The 16,419-nt window shown below is 43.0% G+C and overlaps 1 protein-coding gene across 3 annotated transcripts in view; it reads right to left on the bottom strand.

Annotated features, from left to right (window-relative positions):
* The window catches only part of MFSD6 (major facilitator superfamily domain containing 6), a 73,995-nt gene that overhangs the window by 23,435 nt on the left and 34,141 nt on the right, over positions 1-16,419 (bottom strand). The window contains exon 1 of one of the 3 annotated variants that reach the window (XM_058664730.1): positions 14,111-14,295. The exons of the other annotated variants lie outside the window; for them this stretch is intronic. Coding sequence (XP_058520713.1) covers positions 14,111-14,169 — 59 coding nt within the window. The 5' untranslated portion in view covers positions 14,170-14,295. Of the gene's footprint in view, positions 1-14,110; positions 14,296-16,419 lie in introns of those variants that run through there. 3 annotated transcript variants of the gene reach the window in all.

Raw genomic sequence — 16,419 nt, 5'->3', positions numbered from 1 at the left:
GACATCATTTCTGTCTCAGAATTCTAAAACTCAGTGGAGCATCAGGACTCCATTCTCACGAACCATTGGGAGGAAGTCGACGGCTTCAAGCAATCAGCCATACCTTCACAAGTTTGAACTGAAAGGAAGGTAGCATTCGGATCAGTGAGAAGGCAGAGTAGACACACATTATTTAACACTGTCTGTCTTATTTTTGAAAGTTTAAGGATAATGTGTCATGGTGATGATCTTTTCTGAACAATTAATGGGAAGTATTCCAGCAATTTTAAAGCATCTTTAACATTTGTTTGGAATATTTAAATTGCTTTATTAATCACATTTATGCACTGAAGTGTGTCACACATTCCCAAATGCATATGTCGAAGCCCTAAGTCCCAACAATCACTAACTTGGCACCTTTGCAATGGTACTTCAGGTGAAATGAGGTCACTTGGGCAGTTCCTAATCCCATATGACTGGTGTCTTTGTAAGGACGGCAGATCAGCACAGACAAACCTGGTGGGAAGACCAGATGAATGCAGATCATGGAGGAAGACTAGCCAAGGAGACCCTCAGAATAAACCAAGCTTATTGACACTTTGAACTTGGACTTTTAGCAACTAGATCTGGGAGAAAATACATTTCCGGTTATTAAGACACTGATTCTATGGTGATTTGTTGCAGAAGCCCTAACAAGCGGACACGTTCACTCTTCTGCAATGAAGGATTTGCTTATAAAAATAAAACTCGTGATATATTCTACTTACTAGATAAAATTTTGCACTACCAAATACTTTATGCTCAGTAGAAAGCATACACATGTTCAAGGGCCTGAAATACTGCTGGGATAGAAGCCTGGAAATACAGGAAACTAGTCTGAAAAACGCTCCTCAGAGAGCTAGACGCCTAGGAAAATCTCTAATGATAAAGGTCAGTAACAGCATCACCACTGTCCTAGTTCATAACAGGAAATCAGCAAAGTAAATAAAGTAGGCAGCATACGGGCAACTGTAGAACAGGTGGTTAGTGTAGGTGAGGTTATCTACAAGGAGGGACACAACTGGCAAGCAACAAACGACTCAAGAGAAAACACTACAAAAATCACTTGTCAAATATCTTGATATTCTGTAGGAGAGCAAAATTCTAATAGGAGGAAAATTGCTTATAAGGTTCAAATTTCTTCTTTGTACAACCACAATTCACAGTAATAGCAACTGATTGATAATTATGCTGTAAAAAAAAAACTGGCATTTTTCAAAAAAATTTTTTTAAGTTACGGATGCAGCTAATTGTGAGTCACTCCGTAACTGCTAACAGGGTGTAGGTTAGCTATTATGCTCTCGTTTCCTAAACTTAACCAGCTATCATACTGCTCAGTGCCGTCTGAGAGCCTCAAAACCACAATGAATATGAATTTCCTCAATAAACAGTTACAAGAAACCACCATGTACCATAAATACACTAGGCTGGACTTGCAGGAAACAAGAATAAAGAGGAAACCTTGACTTTGAAGGAGCCTTAAGAGGGTAGCAGGGAGAAGACATAGAAGCAAAACAGTGAAATAAGTGATAGGGCATGCACAGTGTGCATAAAAGGGAGGTCCTCTACTAGCCCTGTGATGAAGGGACACCTAGGTTATAAGCAACTGGACAAAGATGAGGGCAAGAGTACCACAGGCAGAAGAAACAAGTGAACAAAGGCTAACCAAAGAACCCTGAGCAGCTGTGGCTGGAAAGAGTGATCACAAGAAGGAGGAGGCTCAGCTTCAGGACTGGGAAAGGGAAACGTGCATTTCTCCAGTCTTGACCCAATCTAGACAATTTCCCACAACAAGAGTGTCTGACAGCAAAGGAAAATCCAAGATCATCCTATAGCGCATGCAAGCCACAAAGTCTGGGAGTCTGGCATTCCAATAGCACAGCTTCAGGAATCACCAACAGAGACCCTGGGATAACCAGCATGGTACCTGGTTACCCACCGATCTGGGTAGAACAGAGCATAAGAGCATCTTGGTACATCAGCAGAGCTGAAGGCGGAAAACAACATTTAGCTGTGTGAGTTCTATGTAGCCACCAAAACTCTGTTCTATTGTTTCTGCTAGAGAAAAAACGATGAAAAAAAAAGATGAAAGTCTATGTCTCTGCTGGTCTTACATCTTCCTTTATTTTGCCTCTTTCAGAACTTTCCCAAGTGATCGATGAGTTAAACCCAGAGTGTGGTTAGGGTCACCATCAGCAGGCTCACTAGGCTGATTCCTGGCCACGTATGTGTTTCTCCAATGATCTTTCAGCTTCTCTACTTTTTTTAAGTCTGGTAGTATGTCCAAGTATAAGGTCAAGACTGTTTAAAACAAAATAGATCCCTGACTAGTGGAACCCAACCCCTGGAAGACATAATATGCTGCTGTGTCTATGTGTTTTCCATTTAGGTAAAAGGCAACTGACTGAACACACACACACACACACACACACACACACACATACTCCTTCCCTCTCTCTTTCAATCTCCTTTTCCATGATTCTGTTTAGAAATTTCCTAAGATTTGGCCTGAAATACACTACTGACATATGGTACAGCAATTAACATGAAAAAGACTGCCACAGTTTAGCTGATCCTAAGCTAAATTTGAGGAAATCATACAAGCTCCTCAAAATTCAGTCTGAAGGAATAGTGTGATCAAATCAAAAGGACGTAATACTCTCATGATCCTTGACTTTGGCTATAAAATGGTGGGAACAGGTACAATTAGCAGCCCTTCATTTTAAGAGAACAATGACAAAACAACAAAGGAGCCAGAACGAGGAGGTGAAAGAAAAAAACGGAGTCCTGGATAAGATGTTCTAGCACAAAACTGAAGCAAGTGAAGCAGTAAAGCTGCAGGAACATTCAAGAAAGTGGAAGGCTGTTCTACTGAACAGGAGGTCAGGCCTGGGAATAGATAAAACAGAGGCTATTGTTTCAGCTGTTTCTTTCTCAGTTGATCTTGAACCTGGGCTGCCTGAGAATTCCAGCATGGCCATGAGTAAGTCTACCTGACAGCACACAAAGCTAATAGTTGGAAGAGTAGGTTCAGATAACATCATTGGAGGCCTACCTAAAGGTATGGCTAAGGTCATATACTGGGGTTTTCACTTAAGCAAATACACTTCATGCTTTGCTTAAACCACTTCGGGAAAGGTTTTCTGACACTTGAGCTAAGAGTCCCAAGTGTGCTGGCAAGTTTCCTGTCACAGAAGAGCACAAACAAGAACCCAACAACCACCTGCAAAGGATTGTGGGAAGGGCATCCAAAGAGAGATGGACTAGGCTCCATGTCTGTGTTGGCTTGCTTGAGCTGTCAAAAGGGAAACAGACTAAGTGGCTTACACAACAGACATGTATTTATTCATTTCTTTCTCACAATTCTGGAAGCTGTTTAGAATCAGGGTGTTGATCCAGCTAGTTCTGGACAGGGGTCTTCTTGGCTTGTGGATGCGATCTTCTTTCGGAGCTTTAATTTCCCCTTCCCTCTGTACCCTAATCTTCTCCTAAGGACACCAATCAACTGTTTGGGGCCCACACTAATTATCTCTAATTTTAACTTAACCTCTTCAAAGACCCTAAACATAGTCACGTACCAAGGAACTGAAGGTTAGGATCCTCCAAATATGAATTTTCAGGTGGCAGATTTCAGCCCATGGAAGAATCCCATGAGATTACTTAACGATGCCAACACTAAACAACATTTAGTAAAGAATGCCAGTGTTAGAGCCAGCATTGTGTCACAGGGGGTTAAGCTGCCACCTGAGACACTGGCCTCCCATATGGGCACCCATTCAATTCCTATCTGTTCCATTTCAGAGTCAGCTCCCTGATAATGCACCTGGGAAAACAGCAACAGATGACCCAAGCACTTGGGTCCCAACAACCCCTGTGGCAAATTCATATGGGGTTCCAGGGTCCTAGTTTTGGCTTGGCCCAGCCCAACCGCAGCTGGTATGGCCATCTGGGGGAATGAACCAACAAGTGGAAGATTTCTTCCTTTGTCTCTCCTTCTCTCTCTGTGATTCTGCCTTTCAACTACATAGATAAATCTTAAAAAAAAAAATGAATGCACCATTTTCCTTCAGAGGAGCCATTTACTCATATGCCAGCAACAGAGCACACAGCACCAATAGCAGCTCCCAGGGCCTCTGTACCCATACGGGAGGACTGTTGGCATTTTAAACAACCCAATCTGACTATATTTACTCATTTACTTTGTCTAAGGGATTTCTATTTACCTTTCTGTGTTTCGTGTAAAATGAAGGCTTTTGCAAACAGCGCTAATTAATGCATTTCCACAGTGGGTGGCATGTGGCCACTCATGCTGACCCCAGCTAAGGTGGCAGAATCCACAACACAGAGGTGCTTGCAATGGACCTGAAAGACAACCACAACTGCCCTGGGTGGACTGCAGGCGCTTGGAAATGATCAAATAAGCATGTTAACACAGCTGTGGAAACAGGTGCTTGGCCTGGAGGTTAAGATATCCATGTCCCAAATCAGAATGCCGGGGTTCACTTCCCAGCTCTGCTTATGACTCCAGCTTTCCACAGAGCAGCAGGGAGGGTTCAGACTGGGGCCCTGCCACGCAGGACCCTGGCTCCTGGCTTTGGCCAGCTTGACCTAGACCAGGTTACTGCAGGCAGATGGGGAAGTCTCTCTCTTTTTCTCACCCCATCTCACACTCCAATAAATTAACACTGGAAATAAAAGAAAAATCACCAAACATTGTATAGACATGGAAGCTATTATAAAATACAAATGTTTCAGTAAGAGCAGCCATGCCTGCATAATTTCTGCCTTGGTCAACCCACAAAGAAGGGTCCAAGAGTCTAGGTCTTCGTTTCCATTCAATTAGCTTAAAAAAAAAAAAAAAAAGGAAGTTCCTCACAGAAATCCCAAAGACTATCATAAACTACACCCCTTACCCCTGGCTGGGTGTTCCACTGTCATGTCACCACCTGGGCAAGCTACATGAATAGCTTTGTGCACATTTTTTGACATACCAGAAAAACCACTGGCAGTGTGACTCTTGGGAAGCACAGAGGGTTTCAATGGGTAAATTTACACACTACAACCAACCAAAGCAAAATATCAGATCACTAGGGTCAGAACTCCAAGAAAATATAACACCCCTTCCCACTCACTCCTTTCCTAGAGACAATGAAAGGGCGGTCTAGAGAAGAGGTAATGGGGCCACACAGCCTGCTGACCAGAGGTCAGGGTCCCTGCCCCCTTGGCCTTACAGGGCTCTTTCAGCAGCTAACACGCTACTTTCCTAGTGCAAGGTCTCCCTGAAATCAAGCCTATTCAGGGCCTAGAAGAAACACCTTTGAATGACATTTGAAGGGACAGGGAGGCAGCATTAGCCTAGCTGACTTTGGGCAGCTCTGTCTGTTGGCTTTAGATGATTGTTTCCATTTTTAATCTTGATGACTTGTTGGGAAAACTAAGGTAAAAGAAAAATCTTAGACCACAAAAGAAGACTGCTCAGAGCAAAGTTCTCCATTATGAGAACTAAGCCATCCCCGGTGAGGTGAAAGTAGAATCCACTGGCGGCACTGTTGAGGCAGAACAAACAAGGAGCCAGGATTTCCACTGCTACCTGCAGGGCGGGGGCAGCATCCTGCAGACAGACTTTAAAATCAATCATCACAAGTTGACTGCCTGGCTTGAGGAGGAGCGGCACCCAGAAAGTGCCCCAACCCTGAGGTTGGGGGGTGGGGTGGGGAGGAAGAGCCACAGCAACAGGACACAGAACAGCAGCAACAGCGGCTCTCAGGATGGCCCACCACAGGCACAGGCCAGGTCCATAATCCCTACAGGTCCAGAGGAGCCTGGAGTACCCCCACGCTATGATGACCTCACCAGGGAAGTGAAGACCCTGCATCTTGTCCATCCCTGAGCCATGCTGCAGCTCCACAGTACCACGTAGAACCATGCTCCAAGAGCCTCACAGAAACGCTAAGGACACTAGCATAGGAGCAAATGCAGGCTCGCTCCAGGATTTGATTTCTCAGGAAATAACACCAAAAGAACATTAGACACACTCCCTTGGCAGTTGTTTGGCACTGCAGTTAAGACATCACTTGCCATCCCATAACGTAAGTAGTGCCTGGGCTGTGCCAGTTATGCCCCTGGTTCCCATTTGCAGTGTTTGTATACCCTGGGAGGCAGCAGCTGATGGACCTAGTAGGTGGGTGCTCTCACTCGTGTAGGAGACCACGCTAGGTTCCCCCACTCTAGCTGTTACAGGCATTTGGAGAATAAACCATTAAGACAGAAGTTTTTCTCCCTCTCTCTGCTTTCAGAATGCATAAAATAATTTAAAAACAGATACATTGATCGAGGCTTTATGTATTAAGATTAAAGCATAATTCCCATCCCAATCTTGGAAGCTGCACTCCCTGCTAAAGTGGCATCCATTCCAGAAGTAACAGTGACAATAACATGTTCTTTGCTTCAGGAAGATCTTACAAAATGGAGTGACTGACTAAAGGAAAGGTACAGAGTACAAAGGGGGAAAGAAGGTGGTTACAGAAAACCTCCACCATTGAATGGAATTCCGCACATCAATGTCTCCTAAAGACAGGTCCAACTTCCATCTTTCTTCCAAGATCTAGACCTGCAACTTCCCAATGGGCATTTCCACTATCTATGAGCATTCCACAGCTACAGACTCCAGTATCCCCTACCCAGAACCCATCCCCCTCACCATGAGCGAGGCTATGTTACCCACCCCATGCTACTCCATGCCCACCTGTCCTGCTCTCAGCATTATTTTTCATTCCCTTTCCCCATGCTGCGGATACATAATCCAGCATGTCTGTAGCTCTGATATTCTTTTTTGTTTTATTATCTTCCACCCTCTACCAGAATGTGAATTCCATGGAGAAGGACCTTGCCTGTCTCCTTCCACACCGAATCCCTGGAACAGAAAGGGGTCTAATAGCTGTTTTGAAGAAACACAGAATGAACACAAAGTGAGACCGCAAATTCAGTTTTTCCATCTGTCACTGCAGAGGAAAGGAGACTATGTTAGGAAAACATAGGAGTGTGCTTGGAACAGGTGCAAACATTTTATCAGACCACAGTCCCCCTGAGCAGAAGGAGAAGATAACAGAGGAGAGTCTGAGTCACACAAAGGACCAAAAGATTCCCCATCCAACCACGGAATGCACAAGGTGGCAGCTGAAAACATGGGCTCCGGATTCCCATCTCTGTTACTGACCAGTTGTGCCACCACGGACAATTTACACCAACACTCTCTCCCTTAAATCTCCATCTCTAAAACTGATACAAAGCCTAACTCACAAGACTCATGTGGATTAAATAAAGGCCCAGAGGTAAAGCACTTAGCACATGCCTTTCTAAGTATATTCATGGCACACAACTGGCAGTATAACAATGGTCACTAATGTAACAATATTACCCTGTATTTCTGTTACAGTTGAGGTTTTTATTTATTTTACTTACCCTCCAGATTAAATGGTTTCTCTCAAATCTTGAATATGCTGAGCGAAATAACAAAACCTTCCTTCTAGATGGGTGGTCAGTGTCCCGTCAGCTATGATTTTAGAATTAAAAACTACTCAGCATTTCCCAAAGACTCAGTGGGCAAGATACTGATGATCACAAATTCTCTACTCAAGTAATCATTTTCGAGAAAAAAAAACATGAGAAATCAGTTTGCAGTGTCCTGCTCAACCTCCACATCCTACTTCAGTACAAGGCACGAGCCTTGCAGGATGGCACCTGCCTCGCTCACTTTCTGCCACTCCCACTCTTGGGCCTTTGGCACTTGTGCTTTACTCAGGTGCTTCAGCTCTTCCCTGGGGGCAGGGGCCCTCATGCAGGAACCTGCTGACACCCCCGTCCCAGACTGCCCAATGGAAACAAATGCCTCTGCTCAGCCTGTCAGGGACTCCCACCCTGCCGTGTACCATTTCAGTATCCCTAATCCCAAATCTTCTGAAATAGGACATCTGAAACTTTTTGAGCAAAGGCATAGTTATATATTTGACTTCATGTGACAGTCTGCTAAACGCAGGTGCACCAAAAACTAGGTAACATTGGCTTCAGCCTGCAGGAATGAGGTGTGCAAGGAATAAGTGAGTCATCTTTAGACACAGGTCCTGCTCTGGTCTGAATATGGGTTGTCTTTTCAGAAACTTCAATTGAAATTGATTCAAAGTGGGGATACCAAGTCCAGTAATGGCTCTCACCGGTAGACCTTGGGTGTTGAATGAGGACTGGATCTGGTCATGAGGTGGACCCCATGAGAGAACACTGCTGGTTTTCAGGGAAGAGAGAGATTGGGGGACACATAGGCATGCTCCTTGTCTTAGAGCATGTGATACCTGACGCTATCTAGGACTTCCACCAGCAGGAAGGCTACCACTGCAAGCAGCCCCTTGGCCTCCAAACCAGAACTATGAGCCAAATGAAACCTTTTCTTCATGGTTTATCCAATCAGTATACTGTGTTAGGAACAGCAACAACAGAAAACATACTGGGGTGGAAGAAATGCTCTGTGGTACAGCTTATTAAGCTTTAGTTTGCTGGACCCAGCGCAGTAGCCTAGCAGCTAAAGTCCTTGCCTTGCATGCACCAGGATTGCATATGGGCGCTGGTTCGTGTCCTGGCAGCTCCATTTCCTAGCCAGCTCTCTGCTTGTGGCCTGGGAAAGCAGTGGAGGATGGCCCAAACCCTTGGGACCCTGCATGCATGTGGGAGACCTGGAAGAGGCTCAGGGCTCCTGGCTTCGGATTGGCTCAGCTCCAGCTGTTGTGGCTGCTTAGGGAGTGAATCATCGGACAGAAGATCTTCCTCTCTGTCAGCTTGCCATGCCAGCATCTCACATTGGAATACTGGTTCAGGCTCCAATTTCACTTCTGATCCAGCTCCCTGCTAATGAGCCTGGGGGAGCAGCAGAGGACCCAGATGCTTGGGCCAATGACATTCATTCTGGGCTCCTGGTTTTGGCCTAGCCCAGCCCTGGTGAATCAGCAGAGGGAAGCTATCTATTTCTCTGTCACTTTGTTTTTGAATCAATAAATCTTTTTTCAAAAAAAGAAATAGACTACAACAGGTTCCAATCTTAAGACGTCCTATTACATAAGTACAAATATTTCCAAATCCAAATACACTCGAACTCGAAACAATTCTGGTTCCAATATCTGCAGGTAAAAGATATTCTACCTCTATCACTCATCACTGCCAGAAATAAAATAGCCTGTTTGCTGCTTATTGGCTACCCCCAAGACAATGTTAGTCCCACTGAGGACTGGCCTTTGTCTATTTAACCACATATTCCATGAATCCCCAGGGTCTAGGAAACTGCCTGTCACCCATGTGTGCTTAGTGAACAAATGTTAGAATGAGAAACAACAGCAACAACACAGTCTACTGTTCATAAACACTGACTATGATTTTCTTCTGTTTTATCCAACAAACAAAAAAACAATGCAATTAAGTCAGGTACAATATTAACCCCAAATGAAGAGCCTGAGACTTGCCAAAGTTAAATCACTGATTTATATGGGATCAGACATGTAATAAGGGTAGGGTCTGAAGTCTATGCTTGTATGCATGCACATACATTTGCACACACATGTATTACAGTTTAAGTGGCAAAAAGAATATAAAGAAGCAGGATCACTACCCACACTACCCAATAATTCTACCAGGGCTTGCAAATATAACTGCAGTTAAGTCTAGACCAATTTCTTCTGTTTGTTACTCTCTGTACAAAGTAGGCTGGCCAGCAATCACAGGCATGTATTATCAGCCAACACTCCAGCACTGAGGATTCCTCACTTCCCTCCGCAGTCAATCATGGCACACAGCAGCAGGTCCAAGGATACAGCACCCAGATGAATGGAACCAAGAGCTCATTCTTTTTCACAATGCCAGTCTGCATATTAGCTTTTCAAAGGAAAAAAAAACAACTATTTATCTGCTTTAGACTATAATTCAAAGACAGTTCAGACAGGAAAAAAGAGAGCAAAGAACAGCTGCTTAATATTTCAGAAAAAAGAATAGAATGTGGCAGGTGTAGAGGTTAAGATGCCAGTTAGGATGTTCTCATCCCTTATGGGAGTACCAGGGTTCAACCATGGCTCCTGATTCCATTTCATTCTAATGGCGACTTTCAGGGGCAGTAGTAATGACTCATATAGGTCCCTGGCACCCACATGGGAGGCTTGGATGGAGTTCCGGCTCCAGTCCTGGTCCCACTCCCACCTCTGCCATCGTGGCCATTAGGGAAATGAACCCGGACGTGGGAGATCTCTGCCAGTCTTTGTCCCTCTGCCTTCTTAAAAAGTAAAAAACAAAGAAGAATGGAATTATATTCTTCCTTCTTGCTGGAAAGACTGTAGAGATAGATGGTATGAAGTATGCTTGTAAGAAAATTTTTTGCCCACATTTTCTACAAAATTACCTAAGTGTCATCAATGAAGGATTTCCAGACATGTAGAAATACAATTAGTCAAATTACTTCACCTTTTGACTTACACAAAAAAAAAGAAAAGAAAAAAAAGGAAATAAACTGACACTGTGTGACTCAGGGTGATTCCAGAGCAAACATGTGACCTGGGTCTCCCTGCCTTACCACACCTTTATGATCTCTGCGATGTCATTTGGCTCTGGGTATCTTGGCTTCTTTTAATTCATGAAGAAATACTATAAGTACTACTCACATTAGAGCTACTGAGGCACAATTTTGTGTTAAATCTTAGTAAGATACTGTAAATTTACTACTCATCTCATTTTAAAGAAAAGGAACTAAGCCCTGCACTTATATTTATCTTTAACAAAAAAAACCACACACAAATTATGTGTATATTGAAAGACACAGAATCTCAATCTTACCTCATAAATTTATCTGAATACATCTACATAAAACATATGTAACTGTAATTATATACATACATGTATTGGTTCATTCACTGGAGAGGGATCATGTTGATCTGCTATAAGTAGACAAATGCTTGAAATTATTTTCCAATAAAAGTATCCAAGAAAGTAGTGAAAATTGAATATCGTACCATAGTTCCTCAAGGAAAAAAACATTACTAGTAAAATGGAGGTCTCCTTGGGTTCCTATTCTTGGTCCCCTTCTCCTTAGGCCTGTAGAGAAAACTAGAACTAGTATAAATTTAGAATATGTTCTTCCTCTTCAAATTTGAACACATTTCTCTCTATATAGGTATAACCACTGAAGAATGTTTAAGGGTTTTAAAAATGTGCATAAACAGGGCCCAGTGTGATAGATAGCCTAGTGGCTAAATTCTTGCCTTGCATGCACCAGGATCCCATATGGGCACTGGTTTATGCCCCAGCTGCTCCACTTCCCTTCCAGCTCCCCACTTGTGGCCTGGGAAAGCAGAAGAGGATGGCCTAAAGTCTTGGGACCCTGCACCCACACGCAAGACCCAGAAAAGGCTCCTGGCTTCAGATAGGCTCAGCTCCACCCATTGTGGCCACTTGGGAAGTGAACCAACAGATAGAGGATCTTTGTCTCTCCTTCTCTCTGTAAGTCTGACTTTCCGATAAAATAAAACAAAATAAAACAAGTTGCTAAAATGTGCATAAATGCATCAAATTGTATATCATTCTGAAACCTGATTTCTCCCCATTCAACATATTTTTGGGTATCTTTCATACTGAGATATTTAACTCCGTGTAACATTCCATCTCTAATGACCCCATATTGACTGCATCCATCCCTCTAGTGATGGCTGTTTAGAATGCTCCTCTCTCCACTGTACATCAGGAAACATCCTCAGGCATGTCTTTCAGCATGTGTAAGAGTTCTCAAGGCAGCTATTTACCTTATCATGTAATTTTGGGTCACAGGGAATGTTCACCTTGATTATTTCTGTACAGCACTAAGCTAGTCTCCACAGCGGTTGTTCAGGTAATGAACTTGCAAGACTACCTTTCCTCCTGTCGGGGCCTGTTACAAGCTGGCAGTCTGGGCCAGATGGACTGGTGGTGGGGAGTACTTGCAGTCTGGCAACAGAAACCACAGTCCAAATGGTATTAGTCCTTCTCTATTTACCTCAATCAACCCACCTTCTGCAGGTGAAAGTGAAACCAAAAGTGGCAGCAGTTACTAAAAACTCTGGATTAATTTACACTACCCTGCAACAACGATCTTTTGTTCTGAACTATGAATAGCTCCATTGTAAGTAATGCTGTTAATAATAAGTCAGCCTGTTAGCTATATATAGTAATATATTGCTCTACAAAAATGTTCTTTGCTAGAGACTATACAAACCAAATTATTCCCTTTCAACTCCTGAACATAAATTCTTAAATTTTGGGGCCTCTACAGTTTATAATTTAATAATGAGAAAATACAATTAAAAACATCTAAGAGTATTTATGTATAAAAATTGGTACCAAAACCAATAAAGATAAAAATGGGAAAGCAATAAAAAATAGGAATTTACGCACATTTCTAAATCAGGCTATAGGGCCTGGCGCCATAGCCTAGCGGCCAAAGTCCTCACCTTGAACGCGCAGGGCTCCCATATGGGTGCCAGTTCTAATCCTGGCAGCCCCGCTTCCCATCCAGCTCTCTGCTTGTGGCCTGGGAAAGCAGTTGAGGACAGCCCCAAAGTCTTGGGACTCTGCACCTGCATGGGAGACCTGGAAGAGGTTCCTGGCTCCTGGCTTCAGATCAGCGCAGCACCGGCCATTGCAGTCACTTGGGGAGTGAATCATCAGATGGAAGATATTCCTCTCTGTCTCTCCTCCTCTCTGTATATCTGACTTTGCAATAAAAATAAAAAACAAATCTTTGAAAATAAATAAATAAATAGTAAATAACCACAATTATTTGGTATGCTGGCTACTAGACACGGCAGCTTATAGTCAACAAGCCCCCACCCTAGAAGTGAGTCTAAGTATTACATAAATATAATTTACTTTCTATTTAATTACTGATATGATAAGCAGATGGACAAAGAGGTCCCATCTGCTGTCTCACTCTCCAATTAATTGCAACGGCCAAAACTAAGCCAGCCCTGAAACTGGGGCCCTGAACATTAGCTAGGTCTTTCACAAGGCTGGTAAGACCTAATCATCTAAGCCATCAGCAGGGTTTTCTTAGCAATTTATTTTGTTTTTGGCCCTGGCACAGTAGCCTAGTAGCAAAATCCTCATCTTATATCTGCCAGGATCCCATATGGGTGCCAGTTCGTGTCCCACCCAGATCCTTGCTTGTGACCTGGGAAAGCAGAAGAGGATGGCCCAAGACGCACCCATGTGGGAGACCCAGAAGAAGCTCCAGGCTCCTGGTTTTGGATTGGCTCAGCTCTGGCTACTGTGGCCACCTGGGGGAGTGAACCAGTAGGGTCTTTTCATCTTTTTGTATATCTGTCTTTCCAAAAAAAGTATTAAAAGTGAAATCTTTGTAAAAATTATCTTATTTTTAGTGTTTATTCATTATTTTCATTTACCTGAAAAGCAAAGAGATAGGAAAGAGCGAAAGAAGCAAAGGGCAAGGGCAAGGGCAGGAAGGAAGAAAAGAAAAGAGAAGAAAAGAAAAAAGAAAAGGAAAGGAAAGGAAAGGAAAGAAGAGAAGAGAAGAGAAGAGAAGAGAAGAGAAGAGAAGAGAAGAGAAGAGAAGAGAAGAGAAGAGAAGGGAAAAGAAAAGATCCATCCTGAATTGCTCATGTTTTAACAACTCCAAAAGTCTGAACAAACTAAAAATCAAAACCAGTGGTGCCGGCCTTGCACTGACCTGTCCTCATGCTCTTACCCAACCACTCACACCTGAAAGAATACTGCGGACTGCTCTTTCAGCTAACATCCAAACATATCAACAGAGGACCTTTAAAGAGTTGCATTCTCTAAGTTGCTGTTGTAAAATAACAGATCCATCTTAGTTCCCCCAAAATAAAGTTTTCGAATGTCAAAACATCTTTTAAAGTTATTATTAATTTGTGCCTCTGAAGCATAGCAAAAGCAAGCACCTCTCTAGTTCTGAGACATTCAGGAAGGCATTAAACATGAGATCCTTGGTTAAACATTTCTAACATCAGGTTGCCATCATTCCTCCCTCCCCACCCCGATCACGGGCCCAGGGACTCACCCAGGACCACTGTATTTCCGAAAAGTGCACTGGGAGATCTTCAGAGTCTCTAAATCCATCACCCCCCAAATGTGGCCTGTTTTAAAATGAGAATCAATAGAGTCTTCTATAATGTTCTACGTGGTTACCAGCTTTAAAGCCAGAGCACAAATGCCAAAAAGACCAGAATCAAGTATTTCTTGTCTTAGCCCTGGGGTGGGTAGACGTGCAGGAAGCATTCATAAATATGCAGTACTGAAGGTTTCCCATCTTAGGTCTACTGGAAATCTCTTGCTCATAACCCAGCCTCATTTGAGTCTTTAGAAATGAAATATGCTCCTATCTCCTTCGTCCCAATTTTAGAAACACTGTGACATTGTCCAAACATTTCCTTTCCATCCCTGATCCCAGTGAGCTACCACAGCTGGAACTGTAGGGCTAAACATGATGGAAAGCCCTGGGCCAGGACACTCCACCCAGTTCAGGGAACTGGCAAACGCCTAGCTCACACTGGCTTTCTTGTGGGTAAAACAGAACCCTCATCATTTCAAGACTCCTTCAAAGTCTCTAATAATCCCAGAGATGATTAAAGTCAGACAAATGCAGCAGGGCTAAACTCAGCCTGCGCTCAAGAAAACAAACCTCGGCAGAGCAGGGCAGAGGCCTGTGGGAATCACAGGACGGCACAAAAGCAACTTGCTTTTGGATAGTGCTATCATGCTCACTGTGTGGGTGCAAGGCTTTCAACTTCAGTCACAAGGTTTGTAAATATTAAGTCATTAACAAAACATATGACAACAAATCACCAGCTTTTACACCCATGCTACAAGACCTAAATGGTAAAAAAAAAAAAAACCTTCATTTTCTAGTGCTAATTAACTTCAACTAGAACAGACTAAACTTTAAGATGATGACTTTATGGGCCACAAGTACAAAATATTCTATAATACGATATGAATAGTACCTTTCCAATTTAATATAATGCCACTCTCTGGACAATCTATGATCATCAGATATGGAATAAAAATTTTCAATGTGACCCTGATGGTTTTGAGAGGGACCATTATTTATTTGGAAAGCACATTTTGATTTGACAGCTTTAATGCCCTATACACTTCTGATGTTGTATGTCACTTGTGTTTTGATCAAACTAAATGAGTCTTGTTGTTGAATTACATTATATGTCACAAGACTGACAAAATAATAACAAAAAGTAGCTGACTTCCAAATGTATGACAGTCACTGTTGCAAGCATTTGCTGTGTTTCATCTCCTTTAGTCTTCATTACAAACCTTGGGAGACAAGTAGTAATAATGTATCCCTATTTATGGATGACGAAGCAGAGATGCAGAAAGCTCTGTAATTTGTCCAAGACCACATGGCTCCAAGCAGCAGAGCTAGGCTCTGACCAGGCAATTGGACTCTGAGCCCACGCATGTAACCACTGTGTGACACTGGATTGCCTATTCCAGTAAGGACAGGGATGTACCTTACTCTGAAGAAAATGGCTATTTCCTTCAGTACTTTTCATCTTTCTTCCTTATTTTCCTGTGCTCTTAAAGTTCTTCTCTCCCTTACTTATATCTTCAATATGTTTACAGGCAGCGGAGGTGGGGGTTGGGAATCACTCAGAAGGCCAGAAACAGGCCTGGTGTGATAGCATAGTGGTTAAAGTCCTTGCCTTGCACGTGCCAGGATCCCATATGGGCGTCAGTTCTAATCCCAGTGGCCTTGCTTCCCATCCAGCTCCCTGCTTGTGGCTTGGGAAAGCAGTCGAGGATGGCCCAAAGCCTTAGGACCCTGCACCCATGGGGGAGACCTGGAAGAGGCTCTGGGCTCCTGGCTTCGGATTGGCACAGCATTGGTCCCTGCAGCCACTGGGGGAGTGAACCATCAGACAGAAGATCTTCCTCTCTGTCTCTCCTCCTCTCTGTATATCTGACTTTGCAATAAAATAAATAAATCTTTAAAAAAAAAAAAGGAAAGCCAGAAATAAGTCACCATAAATACCACAATAATAAGATACTCCATTATCCCATGAATAGGAGATATTCTCAAGCATCAGGGTAGTTACTTTACACAAAAAAAGCACTGGCTAATATTTCATTAAGATCAGAAGCTGGGAATACTCTTAGAGTCAATGCTAACTGATGTTGTTCAGTCTACTTCTCTTATTAAATCATGTGATTTCTTTGTTGATCTTATCCATGTTCAAGGTTTTAGCAGGCTCAGATCTGTATCCTTTTAGCTCTCCACTAAGCTTCAGGCATATAAACAGGTAACTGTTTCCTAAATATCCACATCCAGATGCTAAAGCTTCCAAGTTAACA

The sequence above is a fragment of the Ochotona princeps genome, chromosome 5, assembly GCF_030435755.1.
Source record: "Ochotona princeps isolate mOchPri1 chromosome 5, mOchPri1.hap1, whole genome shotgun sequence".
In the NCBI taxonomy this organism is placed as follows: domain Eukaryota; kingdom Metazoa; phylum Chordata; class Mammalia; order Lagomorpha; family Ochotonidae; genus Ochotona; species Ochotona princeps.
Note: the sequence above shows the minus strand (reverse complement) of the source record. Positions and strands in the feature narration are given on the sequence as shown.